General features: G+C 35.1%; 1 protein-coding gene across 1 annotated transcript in view; it reads left to right on the top strand.

Annotated features, from left to right (window-relative positions):
- Positions 1–22,235, top strand: part of FBXO8 (F-box protein 8) — a 39,582-nt gene that overhangs the window by 872 nt on the left and 16,475 nt on the right. Inside the window, exons 2-3 of the mRNA XM_022594901.3 lie at positions 14,056–14,392; positions 17,157–17,283. Of these exons, the coding sequence (XP_022450609.1) occupies positions 14,064–14,392; positions 17,157–17,283 (456 nt within the window). The 5' untranslated portion in view covers positions 14,056–14,063. The remainder of the gene's footprint in view (positions 1–14,055; positions 14,393–17,156; positions 17,284–22,235) is intronic.

The following is a 22,235-nucleotide window of genomic DNA, read 5'->3' as shown; positions in this document are numbered from 1 at the left end:
AAACAGCAGAGGTTACGCTCTTCTAGCCCAGGTGTTGCTTTCCAAGTAGAATGTGTTTTTGGTGCATAGGCAGAGTTTTTGGCTCTTAACATACTTTTTACAGTAACATGAATGCAAACACATCCAGTTAAGGTCACGATGGATTGCCAGTTGCTTCAGCTGTTAAACTTTGGTTATAAACTCGGCAGATTCTTAACTTGTCTCTTGCTTGTTTCTCTGTGACTAGGCTCTAGTTTCTTATATGGTGCTCACTTAATTATTATTAAAATTGGGTGAAATCACAAATGGATCCCAATCCTCAGTCGTTTAAGGGTTTTGTTTTATTTTTAGGTTCTGTATGTATTTAGTAATTTAATAATTGAATCTACTTCTTTTAACAAGTGGAGTCTTTATTTTCAAGGATCCCAGGTATTTCCATATCAATAGATTATGACCTTTATTACTGCAAAGTGAAGCTAATTTATGTTTTCCATTTCAGCTTTACATATATTTTTTTAATGTTGCAGCTGGTGACCATATTTCTGGGGTAGGGAGAATTTTTACCCTCTAAGAAAATGGTTCACAAACTTGAGCAGATATCAGAATTAAGAATAAATTTTATTCTCTTTTCGGGTTGAGTAGGAAACTCGCCATTTTTATCCAGTTAACTTGACAGTTTGTCTGAGATACTGTATACAGTATGGCAGCTGACTTTCGCTCAAGTGAGCAATCCAAGAGAGAGCACCCAAGACTCTCTCTAGTCTTCTATAAGCTAATCTCAGAAGTGGCATCCCATCACTACTGCCATATTCTGTTGATAGGAGTCAATAAATCCAACTCAGTCACTGTGGAGAGGATTACACAAGGGCGTGAGTCCCAAGACGCAAGGGCCTATGGGAGCCATCTTAGAGGCGACCTAACACAGACACCCTGGCTAATAACTTTTAGGAGTTAATAGATAGAAATAACTGAGCAAAAATATGCCTGATTGTAATGAAATAGACAAACTTATACATGGATTTTATTTCTTGGAAAGTTGTGTTTTTTTTTTTTCCTGGGGGAGGTTGTCTTTTTTTTTCTGCTAAATGCCTGAAGAGAGGCTTATTATTTTTCTTGGAAAACTTTGCTTGAGGAATGACATGTGTGAGAGGAAGGTTTGTGTTTTTAAGGTGTACGTGAATAGAGCATATCACAACTGGAGACTGTGTATTCCTTACCCATTGCCATTTTATATGGTTGAAATGGTTTCAAAATAAACATGAGCAAAGATAGCTTTAAAGGTGGAAAGAAGTTAGGAAAGGCTAGAGGTAAGCCTTTCTAGTGTAGAAAGAATGTGGCCGTCTCTATGTTGGTATGAGAGCAAACGGGTGGGAGAGGTCTGTCTGAGAACAGAAATATGTTTGTGTGTTTGTTTTTAAGCATTATTAGATGTCAGGTACCACCTTCTTTCAGCATTACCTGGGCGCACATCACCAGCACAGCTTTTGTCAGTGAACCAAATGAGCTTATTGGCAATGAAAGGTACGGGCTTCCCGGTTTATTGTGACACTGTTTTGGCCTTGACCCACTGTAAAATTGCCTATGCTTCTTCCAGGTTTGAAAGATGTTGTCATCTTTTATACCTCAGGTGCTTAACGCCAGCCCGACTGTGTCAATCCTCAAATTGTAGATTTGGCTTTTAAATAGGTACTCCCTATCAGGTTAACATAGTTCATTTATAGTAGGTTACAACCAATTAACTAGTGTAGTTTTGGGTCCTTAGATGTCTGCTAAATTTAGTTTTGGCCCCTTAGATGTCTGCCAGATTTTAAACAGGTGCTTGCTAAAATAACACAGTTGAAATACTTCATTCACAAAATATCTTATGGTAATAACTAGATAAGCTGAACCATGTCTTGTAATTTATTACACTTATTATCAGTTTAACAGGGAATGTTTTGTGTGTTTATTGTGCTTAGAATTGTATAAATTAAAAGATAGTTATTTTCCTTATTTCACGATACAAAAACATGAATTACCAAGAAATTACCTTTTCTTTGATCACAAAGCATTGAAATTAGTCATTCAAATTTATGATTTTATCATTCATTACTTAACCAACTGCTATGTTTTGATACAACTCTCTTTTTTTCCTACATTTTGATTCAGATTTGGAAACTGAGGCTAATCCATTGGCTGACCTATGATAATGTGTCAAAATCATTAACATGAAGTCTATGAATTATACATTAACTCACGTTGCATTTCCACTGAATTATTTTACTTACTATTTGAAAACAACTTTAATGAAATACATCCACTTCTAGAAATTTATGTTCTCCATTTCTTTATTTTTTTCTCGTGGTTTTGTTTTACTGACATTTATTGACATAGATTCTCCAGTGAAACTTGAATGAGTTTATATTCCATTTAGGGCAAGTGCTTTTGTGATGTAGATAGAGATGAGAAAAGATATTTGCTTTCAAGTTTAGGCTGTTTGGGAATTTAGCTCTGTGATCAGCAGTTTGTGTATCCTGCAAGAGCAGATTGCAGGGGATTTCATAAGCTATTTGAAAGAAGGAACAAGATTTTAGCAAGTGAGCCATGCTTGGAGAGCCCCTATCTGCTCATCCTGAGCAGTGATTTGTAGAAGTCATGGACATGGGGGGAAAGAGATGGAAAGGACAGATGCTAAATACACATACACAGGCACACATACGTCCATCTCCATCACCTCTTCCTTTTATTTTAATTTTTTAGGATTTTCTCATTTTTATAGGATCATAGAATTTTATAGCAAAAAGAGAACTTAGGGATCATCAAGTTCAAAACCCGCTTTTTACCGGTGAGGAAAGTGAGGCTTTGAGTATTGTGCCCTCTACTCACAACTAGTTGAAGGAGCCTGAATCAAGCTCATGTTTTGTGTCAGTCTGTTTTCATTGTTAGATGTTTTCTCATCTCACTTCTGACTTTCCTGTTGGCTCCTGTCAATATTTATTTTATGTTAATACCTTGTCTTATTTGTGTAAAAGCAATTCAGTGAGAATTACAGTTTTTGTTTTGTTTTCCCATTTTTTTTATTATGGTGAAATATACATAACATAAAATTTACCATCTTAGCTTTTTTTTTTTTTTTTGCAGTACGTGGGCCTCTCACTGTTGTGGCCTCTCCCTTTGCGGAGGGGCCCAGCCGCTCCGTGGCATATGGGATCTTCCCGGACTAGGGCACGAACCCGTGTCCCCTGCATCGGCAGGCGGACTCTCAACCACTGCGCCACCAGGGAAGCCCCATCTTAACCATTTTTAAGTGTACAGTTCAGTGGCATTAATAAACACATCGTTTTGTTTTTTAACTCCCCAACTCTCATAGGAATGGCTTTTGCAGTCAGTGGGCATGGAGTGTGGTGTGCCATGAGGAGGTAGGTTGGGATGTGCTGCCATGACCACTGCTGATTGCAGTTGGGTTGAGTAAAGAGTGCAGTTAAAGAATCAGTGTAATTAAAAATAATGCCAGTGAGGAATTCAATAAATTTATTTTATTTGAAAGTTAAAACAGACAGTGGAACATCTCTTGCAAAAGAAGCTGAAGAAATAAGTGAAATTAAATAAGCCCCCAATTCTCTGCTTTTTGGTTACATTTTAAATGACATCTTAATGTTTACATTTGTTTAGATACCATTTGGTAACACTCATTACAGAATCAAAGAACAGGAAAAAACCTTCAGAAAACAAAGTAATATTGTAAATCTTTTTCGAATTAAAAAAAAAACCTACAATGGTATGCTTTTTAGTAGCAAAAACTGCTCTTGCAGGACCAGATCTTTAAATTTAATGACTGGTTTTTTTTGTTTTGTTTTGTTTTTTTATGTTTTTAATGTACCCTGTGACCTCTTAGTACTTAGCTATTTCCCTTTTTTCCTGAAAAAGGCCTCCTTGTGGACTTACCCTTCCTTCATTTCTCTACAGTTGTTGCCTTTCAATGTTAGAAGTGTGATTGGTTATCAGGTTTTTTTCTTTTCTTTTTTTCCCCTCTACTCAGTCTGTTCTAAACTACTTTGGTGGTCTGCTCTTTTGGAAGTAGAGAAGTAAATGTTGGGCTGCCAATTTGGTTATATATGTATAAAATATTTTCTCATAGAATCTCCCATGTTCTTATGCCTTTGAGTAATATCACATGATAACACTTAAAAAGATTTTTAAAACCTAAAGTAACCAAAAATCTAGTTGTTACTTTCTCATTGGAAAAAAATTGAAAATCTCTAAGAAGATATAAATGAGTGAATTTCCTCATCTTTAAGGCAATAGAATTTGCATGTTAGAAATAATTCTTTTGGTACACATTTTAGATCTTTATCTGAGATAGGAAATTTCTTATTTGTAAACCCCACTATTTAGACACTTAAGAAATATTGAAAAAAACTAACCATTTATAATGAGTGTTTAAAGTAGCTCATTCATGTCACTCATAAAGTAGCTCATTCATGTTAAACCCATGATTTAACACTGCTTGCTCAGGAAGAGACTTTATGGAATCTCGTTTGCTTCAGACAAAAGTGTTTAAAGCAGAATGCTTTCCTGAGACCTCCAGGCTGCTTTGTGTTCTTCCCATCTTCCACTGCGTGTCATCCATCCATCTAAATGGTGCATAATCCATTCTTTATTACATATATTTGTTTCCACAGCATGTGCTATTTGAATGCTTAGTGCCATAAAATTGCTAAAAGCAGTGGTACAGTGTGTTCTTTTAGAATAGTACTTTATTTGATGTTTAACTTGTTACATAGGGATGTTTTGATTAAAGCTGTTTAATATATTTTAAAGATAATTTTATATTAGATATACCAACAGGTATTAATAAAGTAATCTCTATCATTCTTTTGTGGAAATACTCTACTCTTTTGAAAAGAGAACAAGACATTACAATAACAGAAAAGTATTGTTCTCATAAACATTAATAATTAACTTGATAGAGTGCTTGGTAATTAATCTAATCTATGCTGCGTCCTAAGTGGAAGTGCCTTTGTGCTATGTTACAACAGATTTGTTTAGACTACCACTGTATTTCTTTTTTAAAAAATGAGAAAAGTACATCCAAAATATGTCAGAAAAATATAGCTGTTTCTCAGATTTTTGCATTAGAAAAAAGGAAATGAGTCAGGGCGTACATACTGCTTTGCCAATTAAAAGATGCTTTTATATATGTTATCTCAGTTAAGGCTTATAGCAATCCTGTAAAATAGATAGGAGTGATTTCCCCTATTTTGTAGGTAACCGAAGATCAGAAACCTCGTTTGAAATATCTAAGGTCATACAGCATATGGCATAACTGGAACTCCAACTTTAAATTCACTCTCCAAAGTAGCAGTGTCAAGAAAACCTACACATTTCTCTCAAGCACACATCATAGAGCCCACATTCTCTAGTCTCAGCATAATAAAGCTAGATATTAATTTTAAAAACCAAAAGGCCTAAATACTTAGATTAAAAAATACAGACTTCTAAATTATCCGGTCAATGTGTAAAAAAAGTACTATTATTATTGTCGCTGTTATTTTCATAGAAACAAGGATATCTAAGTAGTAAGGAGATTAAACAACTTACTGATTTTTAAAATATTTTTACCAAATTGGATCATTATTCCCACAAATCAGAAATATTATAAAATTGGAATTGAAGCAATCCAAATTAAATCACATTAGTTTATGTACTTTGATTTTTAATGAGTAGTTAAACCAATTTTCTTTAATGTATTTTGCATTTATGCTGGGGTTTTTTTTATTAGACCAAGTAACAGGCACACATCAATCCTTTTGCATTTATACTGTTACTCAATTATTGATACTTCCTAGGTAAATAGTCAAAACATTATTATAGATCTGTATCCTTAAGTATTCGTATTCCTTGATTCTGTCTTCTTTTAATCTATACAGTACATTCCACGAAGTCAGAGGTGATTCATAGGTCATAGATTTTTAATAATTAGTTGGGTATCCTTAAATCTAAAATAGTTACTATTTGTCATAGACACTAGGCTTGCTGTGTCCTTGGTCACCTTCTTTAGAGTGTTTATTAGAGTCTCTAGTTCTTTGAAAAACTATATTATGGTATCATTTACATACTGTAAAATTCACCCATTTTAAGTGTACAATACTCTGTCCTTTTTTTTTTTCCAGTTAATTGTAGATACACATGCAGTTGCAAGAAATATACCAAGAGATCTCTTGTACACTTTGCCTAGTTTCCCTAGGCAGTGACATATTGCATAACCATTATATACTATCACAACCAGGATATTGACATTAATACATTGCACCTATCTTATTCAGAATTCCCCAGTTTATTTTTGCTCAAATGTGTATCTGTGTGTATGAGATTCTGTGCAGATTCACATATCCAGCACCACAGTCAAGACACTGAACAGTTCAAACACCACCGGGATCCCTGGTGCTGCCCTTTTATAACTACACCCACCTCCCTCCTGGGTAATGATGCTGAATGTCTATCGTGTGTTGTGTACCATTTGTATGTCCTCTTTGGCGAAATATCTGTTCATGTCTTATGTTCAATTTTTCTTTTTTAACATCTTTATTGGAGTATAATTGCTTTACAATGGTATGTTAGCTTCTGCTGTATAGCAAAGTGAATCAGTTATACATATACATATATCCGCATATCTCTTCCCTCTTACGTCTCCCTCCCTCCCTTCCTATCCCACCCCTCTAGGTGGACACAAAGCACAGAGCTGATCTCCCTGTGCTACGCAGGTGCTTCCCACTAGCTATCTACCTTACGTTTGGTAGTGTATATATGTCAATGCTACTCTCTCACTTCGTCCCAGCTTACCCTTCCCCTCATCCGTGTCCTCAAGTCCATTCTCTATGTCTGCATCTTTATTCCTGCCCTGCCCCTAGGTTTTTTTTTAGATTCCATATATTATGTGTTAGCATAGGGTATTTGTTTTTCTCTTTCTGACTTACTTTACTCTGTATGACAGACTCTAGGTCCATCCACCTCACTACAAATAACTCAATTTCGTTTCTTTTTGTGGCTGAGTAATATTTCATTGTATATATGTGCCACATCTTTATCCATTCATCTGTCGATGGGCACTTAGGTTGCTTCCATGTCCTGGCTATTGTAAATATTATGTTCATTTTTTAATTGAATTGTTTGATTTTTTGCTTTTGAGTTTGAAAATTGTTTATATATTCTCGATACTAGTCCTTTGTCAGATATGTGGTTTGGAAATATTTTCTCTCAGCCTGTAGCTTGTGTTTTTGTCTTCACATGGGCTATCAAAGAGCAAAAGTTTTAATATTGATGAGGTCGACTTTATCAACTTTTACTTTTATGGATTGTACTTTTGATGAACTCTCTTTGCCTAGACATAGATCCCTAAGATTTCCTTCTCTGTATTTTTCTAAAAGTTTTATTCTTTTATGCTTTACATTTAAGTCTATGATCCATTCTGATGATTTTTTGAAAGATGTGATGTTTAGGTCGAGGTTCATCTAATTCAGTTTTTCTTATTGTTTACCATTCATCCGTTCTTGCAGTCAACAAATATTTACTGAGTGCTTTGTAGGTCTAAGGCACTGTGTTTGGTATTGGATTTTTCCATGTAGCCTATTGTGTTGAATTAGTCCCCCATCTTAGTACTTACAGGCAGTTCTTACTCTGCTCAGTACCATGTAAACTGAAATGCATGAGTGTTAGAACTGTGGCCTTGCTGTGCACAGTCCTATGGAACTGTCAGCCAGTATTTAGCTTGGTACTGTACAAGGCAAGGACTACCTGTATATATTTTTAAATTTTTATTTCTTTTAATAAACAATAATAAAGCACAGTATGATAGGTGAGTTCCAAAATTATTGTCATCTTAAGGAACATATGTTTGAGTAATTCGTATTTTATTTTATTTATTTTTAAAAATTAATTAATTAATTTATTATTTATCTTTGACTGCATTGGGTCTTTGTTGCTGTGCGTGGGCTTTCTCTAGTTGCGACCAGCGGGGGCTACTCTTCGTTGTGGTGCACAGGCTTCTCATTGTGGTGGCTTCTCTTGTTGTGGAGCATGGGCTCTAGGCGCGTGGGCTTCAGTAGTTGTGGCACACAGGCTCAGTAGTTGCGGCTTGCGGGCTCTAGAGCGCAGTCTCAGTAGTTGTGGCTCACAGGCTTCGTTGCTTCGCGGCATGTGGGATCTTCCCGGACCAGGGATCGAACCCGTGTCCCCTGCATTGGCAGGCAGATTCTTAACCACTGCATCACCAGGGAAGCCCCTAATTCGTATTTTATAATCAAGAAATATGCTTTAAAAATATAGATCTCAACAGTTGTAACATTGATTTCAAAGATCCAAGAAATTGACACTCTATCCATAAAGCTCTTTATAATTCAAGTTCCTGGGATGTGAAGATGTCATAAAGATCTAGAGTAGAACTTTCTTATTAATCGATTTATTTTGTGATACCGCCATAAGGACTCCTGATATGTTGAATCTTCCCATGAAGTCTTAAAGTTTTCATTTCTAGAAACATGTCTATAGTGATTAAAGATGATGGTAGTACTTAAATGCCAAAAGGTATCTCTGTTATCACTGACTGATAACTAAATACTTGACCTTATTTGCCAAGCCAAGAGTGTCAGCCTAAGCAAAGTTAGTTTCTTCTAACTTTATATATTTACTAGTTGTTATTTTTTTCTCCTAGCGAAGGTAAATGGCACCTCCGAATTCACAGATCCTCAATTAATGGAATTTGGAACCAGGATTATAACTACTCAGATCATTAGGTCCAGAATAACCAGGTGTACTCTGAAATGGGAGAACCAAAATAAATAAGAGTTATCATTTAAAGGGGACTGAGTGGTGACTACAAAACTACCTGTTATGATAAATTCCCTATGGCTTAGGTTCTCTTAACCCCTTTAAGTTCCATGGGATAAGACTTATTCACTGTTTATCTAGTGAGGAAAATGAGTACCACAGACTATAAGCTAAACAGATTCTGTGTGGGAGTCTGAACCAGATCTTTTTTCACGTCAAAGTGTATGTGCTTTCCACAAGAACAGTAGCCTAAAGAGAGGCTGCAGCTGGGAGCAGCATGGAGGTAATAAGCAGTGACAGAGGGAGAAGAGATGAGAGCTAGTGATGAAGAAGCAGATGGTGGATCGTCTTTGCCAGTTCTGGGCATAAGGTTTGGTGGTTAAGACTAACCTTTGGACTCAGATAGACCTGAGATGGAATCCTAAGTTTTCCATTTGCCAGCTCTGAGATCTTGGGCAAAGTTGCTTAACCTCTCTGAGTCACTATTTCTTCAGCTATAAAATTAGAATAATATCTACCTATGAAGGTTGTTTTGAGGACAAAAATGAGATAATGTATTAAAACTTCCACAATGCTTGGCATAGAGTAAGTACTAAATAAATTGTGGTTTATAGTACAAAAACAATATTATGGTTTAATATTTATATTATTAAATATTATGTTAAAAACATTGTGCACATAATATTATGTATGAAAGGAGAGAACGCAGCCAGGAATTCCAAGCCTTAAATCTGCACATGCAAAGTTAAAGGGGTATTTTTTTCCCCTACTTTCTTTAAAAATACTTCTTCAGCCTTTAAAAGAAAATTTTCTACCACAACTGGCAAGAATAATTCTTACTATTTTGATGTTTGCCTTGACAGGGGTCTCTGCTACTCTTAAACTGTGATGCTGAGCATTTATCTCCGTGATGGTTTTCAGTCTGTATGACGCTAAGCTCTTAGGGCAGTAATTCTTATACTTAGTACACATCAAACTCAGTTATTTTCAAATTTCACATGCTTGGATTCCTCAACCAGGAGATTTCTGTTTACAGAAAGGTTGTACGATTAATAAAAATAACTGGTGTGTACCTTTTACCCAGATTCACCAATTTTAAACATTTTGCAACATTGCGTTAACATTCTTTCTGTATAGAGACAGATGTTTGTTTTTCTGAACCATTTGAGACTGTCTTATACATTATGCCTTAATAATTCAGTTTTTTTTCCTAAAGAACAAGAATATACTCTGACAAAACTGCTGTACAGTTATCAAATTCAAAAAAGTTGACATTCATATAAGTATTTTTATCCAATCTACAGCCCATATGTCTAGTTTTTCAGTTATCCCAATAATGTCCTTTCTAGCACTTTTTTTTCATGCTAAGATCCAGTCCACACACTGCATTTAGATGTCATGTTTTTCAGTGTCCTTTAATCTGGAATGATTCCTTTCTTTATCTTCACAGCATTGGCAATTTTGAAGGAAAAAAAGATTATTTATAGACTCTTGGGTTTCTCTGATACTCCTCATGATTAGATAAAGGTTATACATTTTTGGCCAGAGTACTGTATAATTGTTATATCCTTCTCAGGGTATCACGTCCAGAGAGGCATATATGTCCTATCCTTCTCAGGGTATCATGTCCAGAGAGGCATATATGTCCGTTTGTCTCTTATTGGTAAATGTTAAGTTTGAACACTTGGTTAAATATTGTCTGATTTCTTAATTTCTTTTTGTAATTAATGAGTAATATATTTGAGACTCTGTAAATCTTCCATTCTTTATCAAATTCCAGATTCAGCACCCACTGATAATTCTTGCCTTAAGAATTAGTTTTTCTATGATGGTAGTTAAATGATGATTTTTCTAACTCATTATTCAGAATTTTACTATAAGGAAGAGCTTTCCTTTCTTCATGTAATATTTAGTGATCATCAGTGTAGACTCACTCATGGATTTCTTTTTTTATGTGATAATTGAAGTATCATTCAATAAGTTTTACTGAAATGCTCATCATTTTCATTCTGTGAAAATATGGTTTTGTCAAAACAAATGAGCTAACGTTTTATTATTAGCTGTGAAGTGCACTTTATATGTAATGTTTAATACAACAGCTCTCTGAGCTATATGTATTACCCCTATATTATATGCAAATTATCACCTTAAATATGAGGAAACCAAAGCTTAGACTAGTCGAGTAGATTCCCCAAGGTCCTGTAAGTGCTCATCAGTGAAGTCAGGATTTGAACTCAAGTCTGTTCAACTTCAGAGTCCACAGCACTATGCTCCCTCCGTGACTTGCTTCGCAGCTTCTGTAGTGGATCTCCTGTCTTTTTGAGAGTTTTATCACTTTTCTGACAGTTCTGTCCACATTCCACACCACTATTACCCTAAGGAAGACTGGGAGTGGGGTGGAACACTGTCAACACCCTTTCCTTTCTCCGAAGGATAAATATATGATAGTAATCCTTCTCAAGTGATTTATCATACTGTGTTCGTGCTCCATATCAAGAACTGCTTTAAAGGGAAAAAGACATCCTGCAAGGGTAATTTGCAATAGAAGAATATTTATTTAGCAGTAGAAGAATAGAAAATGCAGTTTTCTTTGTCTGAATCACGTGTAGATAAGCCTCAAACCTCCACCCTCCCCATCAACTTTTTTTAATCCTAAGAACCGGCTGTTGGCTTAACCTCTTTTCTACCTGCTGGATGCTCTCCGAATCACTTTATCCAGTGCTCTATTTAAGTGATCCCCATTAAAGTCCAGAGCCTAGGGAAATCACCCTGATTCTGTGTCCCCTAGCAACATCCCTGAGAGTAATATCAGCTGCCTAACCATATGTCACTAGAAAGATGTTGTAGGGAAAGTACATACAAAATTGATACTAAATGCCTTAAATCTTGAGACTTCAGACATCAGTCACCACGTTTGATTATTTACCTTTAGTGCTGCAAATGCAAAAGAGAAGAATAAATATAATTATCTAAAATGATGACAGATACACTGGGTGAGCTTAGCAATCAATTCAATTTCTAGATATTTTCTTGCTAAGATAAACAGAGAAATGGCTATGATAAAAATTTTAAAATGTTTATGAGTCTTTTGTGTCAAAATTAAGTTGTACTTACGTTGTAACATGACATAGCATATTTAAACTTTAAGGAAACTTATAGCTCCTTACAAATTTTTGTTGATATTCTGTATTTTTTTCTGTGTTAATTTACTGTCTGTAGTTTTGCCTTTTCTAGGATGTCTTATAATTGGAATCACATATGACATAGCATTTTCAGATTGGCTGCTTTCACTTAGTAATATGCACTTAAGTTTCTTCCATATCTTTTCATGGCTTGATAGCTCACTTCTTTCTAGCACTAAACATTCCATTGTCTGGTTGTACCACAGTAAATTATCCATTCACCTGCTGAAGGACAACTTGATTGCTTATAAGTTTTGGTAATTATGACTAAAGCTGCAGGTTTGTGTGCAGGCTTTTGTGTGGACATGAGTTCCCAACTTATTTGGGTAGATACCAAGGAGCATGAATGCTGGACCATATGGTAAAAGTATGTTTATTTTTGTAAGAAACTGTCAAACTGTCTTCCAAAGTGACTGTACCATTTTGAATTCACACATCCTTGCCAGCATTTGGTGTTGTCAGTTTGGGATTTCAATCATTCTAATAGAAAATAAGAATTTAATTATTAATAGCTTAACCACTACTTCAGGAACTGCTACCATTATGGTAGTATGTGTCATAGGGAGGAAAAGTTACTACCTTTTGTGGTTTCTTTGCAAAAACAAATTTCCCCACATTTAAAGATTATTAATATGTTCCTTCTCTCTGTATCCTCCCTCCCGCATCTCTTTATAGCGTAAGCTTGTGGATTTCCAAGCAGTTCACAGTAAGGACAAAGAGAGAAAAATTATCCTGGACTGTTTTTTCTGTCTTAATCAACAAGTAGCCTGTTACAGTGGCCATTATCCAACTAACAGACAATAATTCAATAAATATACATGCCCTTTTAAATACTGAAAAAATACTCGGTGACATTCTTTGAAATTCTACTCAATTTTCAAATTATTCCTAATAATTTTCAGAATTTCTGGTCACCAGTGGGCTTGGGGAGGGGTTGCTTTTTTATTGTTTGATTATTACTCCTTATTGTAAGCAGCCAATTAAAACAAAACCATATTTTAAGGTTAGGTCACGCTATGAAATTTAGTTTAATGATTTTGAACAAAAATCCATTTCTTCCTCCAAATTTTTAAAACACGCACGTCCCAGTAGTCAACTTGGGCTTTTAAAACAAGAATATTTTGTTTGTAAAAGAGATCATGAAAATAATTATTTGTGTTAGTTAAAAGCTCTTCCTGATTTCATTTTTCTCAGTGAATTTATTTGCCCAGGAAAAGTTACTTATTTGCAAAACCAAGTGAAATAGAAAGTCTAGGCCAATAGTCTTCTAAATATTTGTATATGAGGAAGTCTGATATTTGTAAGAGATAAATGTAGAGCTACTTTGGTTGGAGGTCAAGTGGAGAGAGAAGAGGCTAGAGCACTCCCATCCCTTCTCCTGCCTTTTCCCAGGTACCTCTGAGGAGTCCATAGGGCTCCTGGAGAAGAACTGGAAAATTAGTCTAAATTATGATTTGTACTTAAAGCAGCAACAGAATCAAATAGTAATTACTGAGCTCTTTATCATGGAGTCCTACGTGTCTAATTTATAAGGTTTCTGAATTAGACTTCAGGGCCTATGTTACATTTTATTACAGCCTACAACTTAAGAGCAGACTGGCAAGAATTAAATGAAAAGCCTGTTTCACAGCTGTTATGCATCTGGGAATTTGGTTAAAAGGGCCTAGCTTAGCTTAGCCTGGGTTGTGATAAAAAGCAGGGTGTACAGGTCTTTTAAGTGAAGTCCTGTGCTCTGATCAGAGTTGTATTTAATACTGGCCCATAAGTCCACATAATTATAATTTGTAAGAGTCTTTAAGACGTCAGTAACTTTTAAATCTTACCTTGTGAAAAATGATTATGTCACCTGTGGACTTTAAAAGTGGTTAGCAAACTGAGATAAAGGTGATAATCAAACTAAATAGTTCTCCATCCAAGTTTCATACTTACTATGTTCCAACTATTTGTAATTTCCTACTCCATTTAATACGCTTTAATGAGCAATGTTCATTCTGATAAATGAATGCTTCATGTAGACTTGTTGTACCGCAGGGAAAGGTGGATTACTTTTGTAATGTCGCCTTCTTACTCCATTCTGGCTTTCTCCCAGGCTTGCAGATGGGTCAGGGGCTGTGGAGAGTGGCCAGAAACCAGCAGCTACAGCAGGAAGGCTACAGTGAGCAAGGCTACCTCAGCAGAGAGCAGGGCAGGAGGATGGCTGCCAGCAGCATTTCTAACACCAGTCATCGCAAACAAGTCCAAGGGGGCATTGATATATATCATCTTTTGAAGACAAGGAAATCGAAAGAACAGGAAGGATTCATTAATTTGGAAATGTTGCCTCCCGAGCTAAGCTTTACCATCTTGTCCTACCTGAATGCAACTGACCTCTGCTTAGCTTCCTGTGTTTGGCAGGACCTGGCCAATGATGAACTTCTCTGGCAAGGGTAAGTTCAGTCCACCATGTTGGATCCAGATAGCTCTAAGTAGAATCTTGCCTACAGGTTGTGGGTTTTTTGTGTTTGTTTGTTTGTTTGTTTTTTGGGGGGGGGGTTGGTGCTGCTTGTTAGCATAAACTTTAACTGGTGAATATTTCATCTACTTTTTATATTTTCTAACCACTATTTGTTCAATGAATTAGGCAAATATTGGAAAGCAAAGAGATAATCTACTTGCTGAAGTGAAAGTAGACTGTAGAAATTTCAGCAGCTCTTTTACCAGGTTAAATTTAAGCTATAAATCTAAGAACTTTTGGTGCAATAGAATCTATGGAACCTAAGTTACTCCTTAACAGATTGTATACATGAGTCATGAAAATGAAAGAATCATTGAATCTTGGGTTTTCTAGCATTCTTTACCAAAGTTTACTTAAGTCTCATTATTTTAAAATGAAACTTCTGAACGGAGTAAAACATGTCTAAAAACAAGTTTTTTGAGACTTTAAAACCATTTTTCAATGAAAATCTATGGAGAGAATCAATTATCTAAATAGCCAAACTTTAGTAAAAATGTATTACCAACAATGACATTTTTAACTCAGGCTTCCCGATGCTACAGAATTATAGTATTAATTATGTAGTTCATTTCTCAACTTTCAAATAGCTAAAAATCATCAATATCATCTTGTTATTCTTCCCTTGTCTTGTCATAATGAAGTTACTGTGGAAGTGAGAGGAAATTCTATTAGTAATATTTAAAGTATAGTTATTAATTTTTAATTGTTCAGTGTAAGAGGAAAGAAAAGTACTTTAGGGCTTCCCTGGTGGCGCAGTGGTTGAGAACCTGCCTGCTAATGCAGGGGACACGGGTTCGAGCCCTGGTCTGGGAGGATCCCACATGCCGCGGAGCAACTAGGCCCGTGAGCCACAACTACTGAGCCTGCGCATCTGGAGCCTGTGCTCCGCAGCAAGAGAGGCCACGATAGTGAGAGGCCCGCGCACCGCGATGACGAGTGACCCCCACTCACCACAACTAGAGAAAGCCCTCGCACAGAAACGAAGACCCAACACAACAAAAATAAATAAATTAATTAATAAACTCCTACCCCCAACATCTTCTTAAAAAACAAAGTACTTTAAAACTGGCTCACTTTTATTTATAACCTCTTTTCTACACTTTAGTATTCCCATCAAACTTAATTTATGATCCTATATTTGAACTTTGTATAAGAGTTTATTTCTATGCTTATATGAACTCAATCAGAATGTGGTTTTCATTTGGGATTTAAATTTGGATTGTTCATTTTTAAAAGAAATGCTTCCTTTAGTGTTTACCACATAATTATGCCTATATATCTGATGCTTGGATTTTTTTTTTCTTAGTGATAAATTAAAGGCTAGCTTAGTTTTTTGTTTTTTTAATTTGGATGTTGAGAGGTTCTGTTGCTTTCATGTAGCTTAGTAATAAAATCAAAAGCTATGGGACTAGATTAAAGAGACTGCTAAAATATTGATAATTTTCTAACAAGTTACTAAACTCATTGTTACGAAATCAGTGATTTCATTAGTTAATATAAATTAACTATTAAGAAGATATTCCTATACAAAATTAGATATTTTACCCACTATCCTCAGAAATTTTGATGTTACAGGCTGAGATGGTAACTTTTTTGTTTTCTTGTAAGCTGTGTGTGTGAGAAAAGAAGGAAGTTTGAGCCAAAAATCAATGATGAATATCAGAAAGTGAAACTATGGTTCACTTTCTGGATGAATACATCCAGAATTTCCAGGCATTGTAATAAGATGAAACGTTAGCTTTCAAATAACAACCAGTAGCTAATGCCTCAAACAGAGTTGGAAACAGGTATACCAATGTGTAGAAACAGTGTGTTTTGAGGTATGAACCATTAGCATTTTAAGTATTACAGATTTTGTAAACAATCATATATAGCTGTGATAGTAAAGAACCAGCGTTTTGAAACTGCTAAACTTAATGTTGCAACTTTTCATTTAAGTATTGAAGTTATAGCATTACAATTTCTCCCTCTGCCCAGCAACCTTCCTCCTTCCACCAATTCGGTTATATTTCGCAATAGAGCACATACTTGCTTAATTCTATTTAAACTCTTGGTTAAGATTGCAAACTCAGGGGCTTCCCTGGTGGCGCAGTGGTTGAGAGTCCGCCTGCTGATGCAGGGGATGCGGGTTCGTGCCCCAGTCCGGGAAGATCCTACATGCCTCGGAGCGGCTGGGCCCGTGAGCCATGGCCGCTGAGCCTGCGCGTCTGGAGCCTGTTTGCAAACTCAGGAGTAAGCTCCTTGGATTCAGATCAAGCTGTGTTTCCCTGGGCAACTTTTTTATGGTGTCTGTTTCTTTATCTGTAGCACCAAATCATGGGATTGTTGTAAAGACTGAACAAGTTAATACTATTAAAATGCTTTAAATAGTGCCTGGCATTGAGTAAGCACTTGGTAAATGTTGGCTATCATCATCATCATCGTTATTTATGTTCAACTTCAGTAGGACTAACAAATATTACTAATCTTTGTAACACATTTATTAAGTGCTGTCAAAACTGCTAAATGGAAGACATTTGTCTATCTTACTCTGGTAAACAAATAAAACAAGTATAAAAGTAAACATTTTATACTTTAGAGCTGTAAAATCCAATTTTATGTTATTTCATATCACTATTTTATCATATATATACATATTTAACTTAGAAAAATTCAGTATAGTCATGTTTTCTCGTCTGCTTTTATCTTACTTACAGGTTGTGTAAATCCACTTGGGGTCACTGTTCCATATACAATAAGAACCCACCTCTAGGATTTTCTTTTAGAAAATTGTACATGCAGCTGGATGAAGGCAGCCTCACCTTTAATGCCAACCCAGATGAGGTAAGTGAAGAATTTGAATATTTGTAACAGTTGCGAACTTTATTGTTGTCTTGCTGCAGCTTTCCAACATAATAAACTTGCAAGTAAATTACAAGTCACTGAACATGACTTTTCAATCATTGCAAAGCCCGGTATTTGAAGTTATTGCTATGTGACTTAGTCATTTCTTTTTACCTTACCATGTCATGTTCTAATTTTGCTACTGCTCACTTTGTATGGCAGCTTCCATGACATATATGCAGCCCGCCACTGGACTTGGTTGAGATACTACTACATTATAAGTCGAGAGCACAAAATATGTTCATCAAACTTTATCTGCAGCATTTTCTTTGTTTCATCATTTCCATTTACTAACAATGCTATTTTTATCAGAGATAATCACAAATGACATTTTTCTAGTCTGTGACACATCAAAATGTCTTTAAATAATGCCTTTAACAATCTAATACATGATGGCATAGAAACAACTTATAGATTCTGTTATAAAACTGAATAATTTTGCATTATTTCTTTAATTCTTTTTTCTTAAGACAATAAGCAAACACGAATAGAGAGCAGGGAGAGTGGGAGAAGCAAAAAGAACTGTTTGAAATTAATTAATTATTTAATTATTTCTTAACATAACATATGAGTGATCAAAATGTGAAGACAATTCTTTCTCTGATTCCCCCTTACCCCTGTTCTTATTTTAATATATTCTGGAAAGATTCAGAGTTTCAGAAACGTTTAAGTATCTACTAGACTTACTCTTAGAAATCTAATAGAAATTATGTAACACTCAGAACTAATACTTATGGGTGGATCATTTTCTATGGAAAAATTTATCTGGCAGTTATGTTAATTTATTTAATTTTCAAAAACCAACGTTCTTCATTTGTTGTAGAGGTATTAAGGACTCCCTAGTTACCTTAATATTAATATTCTTTAATTAATATTAATTCATATTAAAGAACTACTGATCTTATAAATATGCACATAATAATACAAATGACATTTTGAAATTAAATTGACTTTTGCTTATTATATATGACTTCTCTGTTAAATTTTTCTTGTACATGAATAAAAATATAACACTGCTACAAAGGTTTACTAATACATATACATCATCAGTTAAGTCTTAGCCCAAATACAACAGAGTATATATGTTATAAAGCAAATATGTTATAAGCAACAAATATGTTATATTTGTTCTCTTTCACCAGTTTTTACTTTCAGTGAATAGAAGACTGATACTTTTAATGAAAGTAGAATGATTTATAAGCAGTTAAAGTTCAAATTACACATTTGAAACCAATATAATATGGATGTTGCTAATTGAAGCAGTTATATGACTAGCGTTACAATAAGAAGTATTTCGCATCAGTATCTTGAGGTAACTGAGTGACGATTACTGGAGAAGAACTGGGGCAGAGTAGTACGGTGTTTTACTCCAGATACGCAGGGATCAGGAAAGGCAGCTATTACAGGCCCTGTCTTACGCCCAGTTTATCAAGGCATACTGGCTCCAGTCATGAGTTAACACCAATGTTGAGTAAAACTGTCATCTTCAATTCATATCACTTGCAAATGTTACATTCTAAGGCAAGTGTAACTTGGTAAGTACTGAGTTATAGCTTGTCAAAGTCAGACAAGTTGGATGTGACTGCTCATGTTGATTATGGTAAGTAGTCATTCCTTGCTAAAGGAGTACTAATTTTTAAACAAGTTATAAAGCATCCTTATTATGCAAAGATGAAACTGTAGATAGGCCCTTATATACTAGAATATGATATGGGTAGTTTTAAACATCTAAATTGGAAAAGCTAGATGTCAAAATATGTTTCCATCTTTGCAGCTACATATATCAGACTATAGAGTTCTTCACCTCCTCTAGAGTGTTTGGGCGGGGGTGGGGGCAGAGAAAAGAGGCAAAATTAAAGTCCTCTTTTTATCTGGCAAAAAAATATTAAAAATTTTCAGTCAAATATTTACTTAAAGAGGGGATTCAATTTACTAATTAAAATAAGATTTTTAGATCTTCAGATTTTTACTTATCCATCCTACCTACCATTGTTATTGAGAGTTGGCTGTATTTTTTTCTTTACTCCCTGGCCTGATTCAAGGATATCCTGGAGCATTCCAGAAGTATTGAATTTACTGTTTTGAAAGGGGCACATACTGCTGCCAGGCGGCATGGAACTGAACCATTCAAAATGACTTTTGGTTCCAGAATTCTGCTTCTATGCTTTTATGAACATCAGTAACTCAGCAAGCAGCTGTCGCCTAATAACAAAATAGAATTCTCTCTTTACCAGAATATACTTAGGACATAAATAGGCGTGGAAGGACATTGAAGTACACTTGTAGGTGCAGGGAAATGAGAAGTATTTTGATAACTATTCCACACTTGCTTTCATTGACTAATAAATAATCAATATCAATTTGGTTGTTTATCCAACCAAAATATAATTGAAAGATTATCCTAATAGATGTTTTTATATAGAACTTACCTACAACGAGTCATACTTTAGCCAGGTCTTAGAATGACTCTTGCCATGATTTTTTAGTGCTAGCAGTCAGGAAATACTTTATGGAGGTTGATTTTTTTTCCCCCTTCACTGGAACACTGTCATCAGATGTGTTATTTGGGTTCATTTAAGCCTGAGAAGTAAATTATTTTTGATGATATGTTTAAATGTAAGTGGTGTTTATTTTAAGTACCTGAGATAAGATGTATATAATTGTTCAGTATTGTAACAAGTCTACTTTTCCATAATTTCTAGTTATGTACTTAACATTTTGATAGCAAGCATCATTAAAATATTATAAAAATAAGAATACTTACAGCCACAGGGAACGAGATTCTCCAAAGGACATCGTTCATGTCACGGATATGGGTAACCAAACTCCACAGCAGCTGCTGGCAGTGGCTTATGGGGTGGGGGCGAACTTCCGCACAGTTTGTGGTACGATTGTCTAGCACGCTGCTGTTATATGCATGATGTTGTGATCTCAGCTGTATGTAAAGTCTTGATCTTATGCATGAGCTTGTGTACTTTGTGGCAGGTGACCACATTCTAGTAAAGGAATGTGCTAAAAACCATCTGTTTACATTAGGCTGTATTTCCCCTGCATGTACAAGTTACGTGTGTGATTTTATTCCACAGCAGTATTATAATAAAGTAATTTTACTTATCAACCAGTAAGCTATATTCCCTGTGCTCCATTTAGTATTAAACTTTTTCTTGACATAGTTATTTTTAAAACTAGAGTTTCTGAAATTGGTAGTGAATGTGGTTTAACTTTATATTATAGGTTTATTTATTCATATTTCTATAAATATGTTTATATTTTTAAAAAATTATATCCTCATTGGGGTCAGGTAAAAGAAGTCTTTTTTAAAACTATGTAAGCACATTTTTCCTTGTTCATATAGAAAGACCCACATGCATACAATCCTATGCATTCTATTAGATTGATCTGGAATAGAATCTATTAGAAGAAACATTTTAAATTTGACCTAAGCATATGTTTAGATGGAAATGTATGCACAAACTATTTTTGAGATATCATCTTCTTTTTGTTGTTGGACCAGCTAAACTATAAATAGGAAATTTGGAGGAGTTCTCCATTATAGAAAAGAACTCAGGTGTTTATACTCAGATTTTACAATATCTCATATATTAAATCTTAGCTTTTTGCTCCAGCATACTGCAGCAAAATGTTCATTGCCATTACTTCATAGCATAGAAACAATGATGAAAAATAACTTTTGTTCCTGGAGATTCAAAACCCTGATATCATCAGAATTTACACATTTCCCAAATGTATTCTTTGTAATAATTATTCCACAGGATAATGGACATAGTCAAAGGATTTCCCAAGTCTAATAAATTTGACCATGATAGGTTGTGATTAGTTGGCTCATTTACAGAATAACCTGTCAAAGCCTCTAATATACTGATGCACATTGTGAATATCTAAGAGGAGGGTATTGTGTGCCGTATTATGCAGGTTTATTTGACATGTGTCTTTTTGGCAGGTGGGCGGGGTGGGGGGAGTATAAAGTAACATTCCAGGGAACACATTCTGAGATACGCTACTGTAGATTATCTGCAGTCTTTCTATGTGTAAATGAATATGCGTTCTTAAATGAATAGACACCTGGCTTGAATGATTGAAATATCCTGTTGTTCACTGACAGCTACCTGATGTTTATTTTACCTGTAATCTTCTTTTTATTGAAAGTCTATGGATCTATAATTATTTGTTCTCTTTCCTTTGGTCTGAGAGTATTAATTACAAAAAGATAAAATAAAACAGAGTTGAGTCTTGACAACCAAGAGCTTTATTCATGTTCTGTATTTTGATTGTAGTCTAACATGTTTAAGGAAAACGTTAGTTTGGAAAGTAAGAGTAGGACAACAAACCTGATAACAATATTGTATTCAAGTAACTACATGTAGACATTGATTAAGTATCCGTGTCAAATAACTTGGAACAGATCATTCATCATTATATTCTTGGTATCTCGTTCTCTACACTAACTCTATTACGTCTCCTGAAACACAGGAGTATTCCCAGGGAAGGTTGACAGGCCGCTAGATGCTTTTTAGTGCGGCAAACGTACTGCCTTTTGAGGTTTTATCCTTAGTTCTACAGGTCTAGAAATTTGACTTTATCTTTCACCAAAATTAGATCAGTCTCTCAGGAATAAACTTAAGCTGTAGATAGTAGAACCTGAGGCAGGTTGACAATAAAATGGGTGTACTTTGAACAGTGCCTCATAGCATGAAGAAAGAGAGAATGCCTAAGTTCTTAGCTAATATTATAAACTAAAATATATCTAGGACCTAAATGTAAGGCCAGACGTTATAAAACTCTTAGAGGAAAACATACGCAGCACACTCTATGACATAAATCACAGCAAGATCCTTTTTGACCCACCTCCTAGAGAAGTGGAAATAAAACCA

The sequence above is a fragment of the Delphinapterus leucas genome, chromosome 6 (genome assembly GCF_059928025.1).
Source record: "Delphinapterus leucas isolate spDelLeu-1000000601 "Yukka" chromosome 6, BTC_Dleu_Yukka2, whole genome shotgun sequence".
Classification (NCBI taxonomy): Eukaryota; Metazoa; Chordata; class Mammalia; order Artiodactyla; family Monodontidae; genus Delphinapterus; species Delphinapterus leucas.
Note: the sequence above shows the minus strand (reverse complement) of the source record. Positions and strands in the feature narration are given on the sequence as shown.